The sequence below is a fragment of the Cariama cristata genome, unplaced genomic scaffold (assembly GCF_000690535.1).
Source record: "Cariama cristata isolate BGI_N322 unplaced genomic scaffold, ASM69053v1 scaffold40489, whole genome shotgun sequence".
Taxonomy (NCBI): Eukaryota; Metazoa; Chordata; class Aves; order Cariamiformes; family Cariamidae; genus Cariama; species Cariama cristata.
This window is the reverse complement of record NW_009635932.1, coordinates 1-9,453: the sequence shown is the minus strand read 5'-3', so window position 1 is coordinate 9,453 and position 9,453 is coordinate 1. Positions and strand designations below refer to the sequence as shown.

General features: G+C 40.6%; 1 protein-coding gene across 1 annotated transcript; it reads right to left on the bottom strand.

The window, feature by feature from the left end:
* Positions 1 to 5,302: 5,302 nt before the first annotated feature.
* On the bottom strand, positions 5,303 to 9,432 carry LOC104167460 (poly [ADP-ribose] polymerase 1-like). The gene is made up of 4 exons (XM_009707714.1): positions 9,310 to 9,432; positions 8,854 to 8,915; positions 7,642 to 7,756; positions 5,303 to 6,137 (listed from the first exon to the last, which is right to left on the bottom strand). Exons 1-4 carry the CDS (start codon positions 9,426 to 9,428, stop codon positions 6,056 to 6,058), a joined length of 378 nt encoding a protein of 125 aa, XP_009706016.1. The 5' UTR covers positions 9,429 to 9,432; the 3' UTR covers positions 5,303 to 6,055.
* Between the last annotated feature and the right edge of the window lie 21 nt (positions 9,433 to 9,453).

Genomic DNA, 9,453 nt, shown 5'->3' with positions numbered 1-9,453 from the left:
TAAACAATCCCTGTATTATATCCATCTTTCTTCATTAAATATTTTTTTTTGCTAAACTGCACTTTTTTTCTTGTCTCCACTTTTTGCTGTTAGCTGTCCCATGCCTAACCAAAATGATTGCAAAGGTGACACTTCAGGAGGAGTAAGTGGTAAGAATAAAAAACCCAGCACAGTCACTCCTGGCCCTGTAGTCGTGGTCTATGGCACTCTTCCTGAAGAGTCGACTGAAATGCTCACTGAGTCCAAGGCCTGAAGGTCAAGGTCTCACACTTGTTCTCACCCCGTGTGAGGGAGAGAGCCGACAAACCACTGACAGTGGATGGTTGTTGCCTAACAAAACTTATCTTGGGCTGCCCTCTAATGCAGTCCCCAACCATCACAGCTGAAAGCTTTCTGCAAGCCATAGAGATGGTTTCTTTGTGTAGTCGCCTTAGGTCTCGACACCACAATGAATTTTAAAGCTTCTGCATCAAGAAAGCTAAGCATGAAGATATTACCATAAACTACAAGCACCTTAAAAAGTCTTTACAAGAGCATTTATGTGTGTTGGGCTTTGACAACAGTACCTACTCCTACTTACACTAACCAAAATTCCTTTTTTTTAAAAAAAAAAAAAAAAAAGGAAGTTGAAAATAAATTAACAGTATATCTTAGTCAAGGTTAAGTCAGTGTCACATCTTAAACATACTGCCAACAACACCATCATGTAATGCAAAATGGATGTTATGCCCGTTTGTTTGCAGGTCTTTAAAAGCATCTAGGTGAAACCAAGGATTCTGCAAAACACAGAAAATGTGCATCTTGGGACATAGCATGGAGTTTTTAATTTGTGTTCTTAATTTGCTAATGAACTCAGATGACTAGGCACTCTAGCAGGTTAAGAGGGGCAGGATATAGGTCATGTTATTAAACAATTAAAAAAAATAAAAAAAAAAAATCAATGCTGCTCTTGTGCTTAAGAGAAAAAAAAAAGAAGTGGGTTTCTAAGAGAAGAAACAAACCGAGTAAAATCCTTTAGAAATTCCCCCAGGGCTTTCTATGTACACTGTAGCAGAGTTTTTTAAAAAAAAAAAAAAATACAAAAAAAAAGGTAAAAAGAAAAGACAAAGCCTAGCATGCATTTCCACTCCCTTTTTCAGGTCATTTTGAAAGGCTGTTAAAACAGCCTGCCTTCCCCTTAGCCCCAAAGGGCCTAAGACACTTCAGTGAGAGCTTTCATCTGCACAGCACAAAACAAAGCAACTACAGTAGAGAGATGCAAAGCAGTGCAGGCATAACGCTAAATTAACTAATAACAAAAAGCAACAAAATAGTAATCTCTGCTATTTCAAAGGCAAAACCTACACAACATTAAACCCTGTACAATTTTCCCCTTCAATAAAACACCTGCATCACCCAAAAGGCCTGACATGGACCAGACTTTCCAGGCTCAGGTAAACAATGTGTTAATGACACTAATACTTTTTCTGTATTTCAGCTAGGCTCCGCTCCTTGTTCCAAGGGTTGTATGTTAATGTGCAACTAACAGTGGCGACTCTGAGACTTCCACAGTTGACAGAAGACACTGATCACCATCAGTGAGACTTTTTTTTTTTACTCCTGTGCTCTGTAAACCTTGTCATCAGGTCTCGCTGTGCTGAAAGCAGTGGTTACCCAGCACCACCCTGATGCTAGAGCTTTCACCGAGGCAAGGGATTTTTGCGGGAGGGAAGAAAAGTTTTCTACAACACAATCACATTTTGCAACAGCCCTCAGAGCCTGAATTTGTAGAAGAAGAAAAAAAAAAAACCAAAACCAAAACCTCAAACAAACAAAAAAACCCCAGGGTCTTTCAGGGCTTCTTTGTATATTGTGATAAAATTAGGAAATAGATGAAAAAGCCAAGAGATTTCCTCCCTGCCCCCCCAACACCTCCTGCTGATCATCCTCTGAATTACCAGGTCAGAGGGCAGAATTCAGCTCCCAACAACATGATGTTGGATATTTCTGCATTTCACTCTAACAGCTGCATTTGGAAAATATTTAGCAAAAGCTATTACCATTCGCTGTACTGAAAGGGTAACAATCAACACTGTATTATGAGGATTCCTGCTATAAAAGACCCTTTACATCATGGCCTTTTATGAATGCTGCAGTATCTCTATATTCTTTTTCATTTCCCCTCTGCATGCTGTTTCCAAGTCACACAAATGCAACCTGTTTGACAAAGCCATAGCCAGTGCCATTTGACAGTATCCAGCCAAACACACAATGTTTTCAGTCCATTCTTTTACTATTCTGGCAATTTGTAGTTTGCACTCGGGTGACGTGGAAATGACACAACTATTCTGATAGACAGGCATGGTGACCGGGAACATCTGCACTCACTGCTAACAACCTGCCATGAGGTACTGCTGACTCACCTGCCTTGCACGGATCGAGGGAGATCTTTAAACTGGCTCCACTCACGCCATTCGCTTTCCCAGAGGGTCATGTTAGGCAACTACTCTTAATGGTGTGCGCCGAAAACGCTGCAGAAAGCACTTCCGTGCTCCCATTCCTCCTTAATGACTGCAGATGATATTAAGGCATGGGTTACACCACCTACTAATCAATGCATTCAGTGTCTTGTCAGCACCGTGCAGGTAGTGCTACATCCTGGGGACAGGAGACGGCGAGGGTGTCATTTTCTCACCTCCCTTAGGCAGGCACTGGCAGTAGGAAGAAAAGCACAGACAGCTGGCAGAAGAGCATGCTCTTCAGTCACTGAAGCACGTTCTTGTCAAGTCTGAGTCCTGCTGCATTAATCACGTTATGAAATAAGAATTTGTAATGAGGGGGTGGGGGAAGCAGTAGTTTCCCCTTTCAGTTGTTGGGAAGCCATTCCTTCTTCCCACTTTCAGACTGTACTTGCGTATCTCACCTTCTGAGAAAGTGACTTGCAATGCCCGCTGGCCCACATGCTACCTTCACATGGGAATGAAGGAAAACCAGCAAGTCATCTCGGTGGGGATCTACATCTGCGTTTCTTCTTATAGGTGCCACTGCATCTCCAAAATGATCATTTCTGGAGAAGCAGCCTGGCATTTATTTAAAATCAAAAGGACACACAAGCTCTTGGTCAGATGCACGGACTCCACAACAGTGGAAACTATTTTTATTTTTTAATGGGTGTAACAAAAGGAGGGAGAGTATAATTGACTAAGTTAGGGGCCTCACCACATATATAAAAGCAATTTAAACAAAATACTAAGTGGGATATAAATTGGCCACAAAAACACTTCCACAGACAGTTATGTCCCCAGAACTCATAGAGGGAGGTCTGGCACAGTCTTCCAGAAAGAAAGCTGAAGCAAAGACCTCAGTAGTTACAAACACTGCATGACTCATTTAAGAACATGAGTGCAACTCTTTATGGTATTGAGAAAGTTTGATGTGCCCAAAGTTCTTTTTCATATATAATTTTTTTTTTTTTAAACGTTTCCTCTGATTAGAAACAGAAGGGGGCAGGGGCGGATTTCATAAAAGGCTGTACGAACTGATTTAATGATTGTTTTATGGCTGAAGTACTGTGTTGGGTGACCTGTGCTGTATTTTCTTCCCCAGCCATTTCTTTCCTGCATGAACTTGGGCAAGTCACAAACAATTTACACTCACTGCCAATCAGTAAGCCTAGGCTGGCTTCCTTCAGTTTACCCAATTCATATGAACTGCATGGAATATCTTAACATTTGTGAGCCATTGTACAACAGAGCCTCCAGCCACACTAAATAAAGATAAAATGGTTAAATATTTATGAATTGCTGCTTTTTGTAGTTTAACATTTACATCAGAAGTCATTCCTCAACATCCCTCTTCTTAAAAAAGCAGAGTCTATCGTGGGACCTAATGTCTTCACAACTGGTTCCTTTCAAGTACTTTTGACAGAAATGGGACTACCTATTCATCCAGCTCTGCTTCAGGCATATACTCCACAAGTAATGCTCTCAGTGGTTGTCACCATGCTGCTCTTCTCAGCCTGGTCCCGGGAGAGGCTGGCCGTGTGCTGGGGCACAGCGGCACCGGCGCCTGCTTTCAGGAAAAGCAGGTCTGCTTTGCGACCGGACAAGGCGGCAGCAGAAGCAGCCCCTAAATTCACGTGAGATTTCACTGAGGGACAGTCATGCCAGGGCTCTCGTACAGTCGCCAAAGGGCACCCGCTGCCTCTTCAGAAAGTCCTGTCCCACTGTATCCTTTACTGCTGTATTTGCGAGGTTAGAGATAGCTTGGGATCTACTGGCTTCTGCTGCAATTCTAACTGAGTGCTACATACACATCGTAAGGCACTCCTTGGGGGCTTGGGTTGAAGCAAAAGGGAACTTTAAGCCACTGCTGGTGCAGGTGACAGAGGGAACATCAAAAGCATCTACCTTTAATTCCTGGTCCAAATTGAACTGTAAGCTGTGTTGGTTTTTTTTAATTTTTTTTTTATCCCCCTCCTCGGGTGGTAAAGTCTATCTCACAACTAAACTGAACCAGTTCTCCCGTTCTCTTTCAGAGACTGACAAGATTAAACTGAAGTGACTGACCAAAAGTTTCTGTGGGAAGTAAAACAATGATTAGCCACTGATTAAGCTACTGAAGAACCAGAAGGGCCACTCTCTTCACTTCCTCTCAAAATCCATTAGCACCAACCTCAATCGATTCTCTTGTGCTGAACTGTCCACAAGCCATACGACTTATCCAGTCCTTCCACATCTCCTTCTCTCCCCAACAGCAGCTTTGTTTTCCATCTACCACTCCTCATCCTCCTCTCCTTCAGGGGTCCTGGAAACAGCTGCACCGTTAGCAATCACTTTGGCTTTGAACTCCTTTTTCAAAAGACACCAGGACATGACGTTTTAGGAGACGGATCTGCTATTTCTACACAGGTTACCAAAGACTGAAGCTGCAACCATTCAAAATGAGCTTGAACTTGCCCTTCTTGGGAAGGGAGCTCTCATAGTGGAGAAGATCCTGAATGCACTGCCAATGAAGAGCTGTCCCTGGGGATTAGCCAACTTGCCCTAATAGCTCAGGGAAATCAGTAATTTTTGAAGAGAAGGAACTGATGTTGCTCTACAGTCAAGTAATCCCATATTGCTCAATGACTTACTGAAAGTGAGAAGTAACAAACATCACTAAACATGGAAATTATCAGTTTATATTGATGTTTCAAGACAGGGAATTCAAGACTACCCACAGAGTGGCAACAGATCTCACCCCAGGTCATGATGAGTGAAGCTTGAGCATAAACTCAACTTACGGCTTTGCCGGGACATGAGTCTACAACAACCAACTTACATCATGTTGAAGGTAGATATTTAAAGGAGGTTTATTGGGGCTAATACTAAATTCAAACAGCCACAAGTTCATTTTCCATGTTTACCACACCAACTCTTAACAGATGAAGTCTCAGTGGAAAGTCCAAATTTTCATTTCACCATGACTTCCTGAAACGTGACTACAGATTTCAATATTTGGCATTTGATCTTCAGAGAGAGACATCATGTTTAAGAACATTCTACCAAATACATTTAAATCATGACTCAAAACCAAAACAATTTGGAAGTTTTGAAACATAAAGCTGTTAGTATGAAATTAGCTTTTATTTTTTACCTCAAAATAAATGCACATTTATCATTTATTCAAATGAAAACCGAAAAAGGGTATCTTAAACAAGAGGGAACCTTAACAAAGCTAATATCGCAAACATCCTCAAGTTCCTTCTCCTGCTATTGCCCAGCTCTGTTTGGCTAAAAACACAAGCTTGATTTTTTTTTGTCAGTTTGGTCAATTAAAAGAAACACTTGAAAGCCCCCAAATTAGAAGTGGTATAAAACAAAACCAGGTACTCTTTCTCACCAGAATTCAGGTCCATGTGTTGCCACACATTTATATAAAACTTTCACTACGTGTTTTACTAAATAGGATTTAGTAACCTCTTCTGCAGTTTAGCTCTTGATATCTTGGTAAGAGAAGTCAATGCGTAAGCATGTCAGAAGTCAACGCTATAGTGTAACTACAGTATAACTCTAACAGGGTTTCTAAATACTGTTCACCAGAGTGATGTCTTATAGTTGAATTTCAGTTTCAGCAGGTACTTCAGATTTACCTGAGCAACATCATACACAATATACCTGGGAAGAATGTTAAGGAATAATTACAGTTGCTATTAACACAGAAAAACCTCAAAACACAGTCAAACTTCACCTTTGAACATAAGTTACCACACAGATGCCTGTGTGATTAAGCAGTTCTAACAGCTCAAACCACACATCTTTAAATTTGACTTTTCTTTGAATCTGAAAATGTTTTATACAATAGAAATAAGCAACTAAATTAACGATGGTGCAGCAGGAATCCTGAGTGACAGGCAGGTGAACTGACTTAGATATGGGGCTGTAGCTCTTGTAGATTATTTTTTGTCAGCCAGAGCCGTAATACACGTCATCTCTCTCGCTATCTACAGTGGAGCTATGTAGCCTAGATGAGATCTGCAGTTACAGACCTGGCACCTACAATTATAATTGCATCTCTACTGCTACTTTCCAGCACAAGTCATTAGTCCTCTTAATTTCCCACTAAAACACCCAAACTGGAATCACAGAGAAGAGCTCTACAATGGTTGGCAGTGCTTGCACATTCTATGACCACACCATTTCATTTTTTCAGAAGACAGTCCCAGCTCACCTATTTGTTTCTCTATGCTTTAGGCCTCAAACTTACCTCTAATCCCAATTTTAGATGAAAAGCATCTCCATTAAACACAGTGTAAAACAAAATGAACGCACACCATGTTACTTCACCTAGCTAATATTAACTGCATTATAGTTTATTTTCTGACCAAGACAGATGCTATATTTAAGAAAACTCCAGATAAAAAAAACCCCACATATTGCCATGAGTTCTGTTGCCAAGATGGCTTGTAAGAGGGAAACAGCTTATCAAGAGAGAAGACAGTTTCTACACAACCCAGAGGGTTTATTAATGGGTTACTTGTTTCACGGGCAGTGAAGAGATTGATCCGGGACCTCAGACATCACTTATTCTTATGACCTCTTGTGAATGTTGAGCACACATTCACTTGGGGGCACTTCTGCCTAGAAAGGCTTAATGGTTACATCTCTGATGCACATCTGAGGTTTACCTCAATACTTGCAAAGGGTCTGGGGAACACAAGAGAAGCTGTGTGACAAGACTCCATCAAGCCACAGAGCTGGCTCCCCCACCTTCTCCTGGCCAAGGTGGCCAGCCACAGCACCACAAGGAAGAAACCCGACTGGAGTGATGTGAAACCACAGGCTGCATTCCCCTCCCCTTGTCCTGGCACATCGCAGGGCAAAGCACTCCCAGGCAGTGTCACCTGGCCACTCCAATGCCTTCAGGTATCGAGTCCTGTCTGGGCAACAGCTATTTGCTACATGTATTGTTTCCTTTTTTTGCAGAATGACAATTTAAGTGTGACAACTGTAAGATCATCTCCCTTGGAGAAGAGACTCTAAATTGTCTGTGAGTACTCCAAAGCAGATCTAGAAGAAGCAAAACACAGTGTGCCAAAACTCCTGACTGACAGTAGTGAGGTCCTGCTAAACTCAGCAACACTGAAACACAGGGTGCAGCCAACATAATAGCAAAGGATACTCATTATACAGAAGACAGGTATCATTAATTCCTGTTGAGATCCCATTCCCTAAGGGGACTTCTACACCACCAAGGGTGGTAGTGGCTGTGGGATCAGGTGCAGTTTTGCCCAAGCCTAGAAAGGGAAAAAACATCAGTTACAAATCTAGAAGGCAAACACAGACTTTGCACACAAAGAAAATGACTCAGCCAGCCAAATATTACTTCATGTGTATTTTCAAATGCTGACCAAGTGCAAAAGTGTCTTAAAAAAACTCCACAAAGCATATAGTCTGTTTATTCAATTCAGCATCACCATATTTATGGTAGTCGTATTCTGCTACATTAAAACTGAGAATTTTAGACTTTGGCTGTTAAATGACTAATCTGTATGATCAAAGCTAAAACAGACTAGACTTATAGCTCTCATATCCTAGGTCCGTTAATGAAAACATGCACACTGCAGCATTTTCAGAGAAGACTAACAAACCAATTCTCATTCTCTTTAAACTCTTCAATACAAATCTGATTTGACATCCATAATAGTGTGAGTAGTATGTATTGAAAAAGATGCTAAATCACACTTTATTCTATTTCAGGCAACTGATTTTTAAGCCTCTCAAAATGAATAGTTTAAGAAAAGCCACTCATTACTGAATGTTACTGTTCTCCACTCAGTACAGAAGATAGTCATGATTACCATTTCTTTTGCTTGAATTAGAGCACTAAATCTTTTCTCTCATCTTCTTTTTCAGTGCAATATATTGATACTTTTTGCAGATAGAAGTGTAACGAGAGCAGCTGTTTCATCTGAACTTTTATTCTTAGCTTTTCCCTTCTCTCCAAGCTTCTATGGCACTTTGAAAGTTAAACAATGATTCTTCTGATCTATCAAACCTCTAATCTTTCTTCTAAAAAACACAGTATTGTTATGACGAAAGCGAGAAAGAAGTTGGAGAATGCACCTTACATTTTCTCTTGCATAATATCAAATGAAATTTTCCCCTGAACTTCAGGCAACACATTAACTTCAGTCTTTAACAATCCAAGTGTACTAACTCCCATCTCAAAACACCACATACACGTATACAGACACAACTACAGGGCAACATTATGCAAACTCTTAAAGGAAGTACAGCTATGAAAGGACTGTAGTTCTCTTTGCTGAGGAAAGAGCCACAACACAAGTTTGCCATCAATAACAGATTACTAATGACAACTACTAATGCTTACCTTTCACACTATGTTTTCCCTTGGGCAATTTTGTTATGTGAGAAGCATTCTTTAGCTCATACCTGCAGAGCACAAAGAACGCACAATAGCATTTTACATTCATCTTAAACTATCTTGGTGAAAAAATCATTTTTTTTTTTCAGGCTTCAGTTTATGGTGAGTTAATATAAAGTTAATTTAGATTCTACTCTTCTGGAACTCAACAGCCTTCCTTCTTAGTCTGAGTTACTAATTTTAATACTATTGGCATTTAGTACAAGATTCTAGATCTCCAACATGGATTATTTTTTTTTTTGTCCCACGAAATAGCTCTCATTTTAAGAAAACAGAAATCTTGTTTCTAAAGAAATACCACATGCTCTTTCTTCACACAGCAAAAAAGCTTGCAATTTTAGCATCACCTTCTATCACAATGTATTAAGCATGTTTGGCAAATACTCTTTGTAAGTTACTTACATATTTCCAAGGGCAACTTCTCCCAGTAGTACTAAGCCTATGGGATCAGCCTGAGATGTGTGACAGTAGTTGGCACTCTTGGATACCATGTCTGCAAAATAGATGCCCTTCCCAAACATGTAGCCGGTCTGCAAGCGGAGGGGG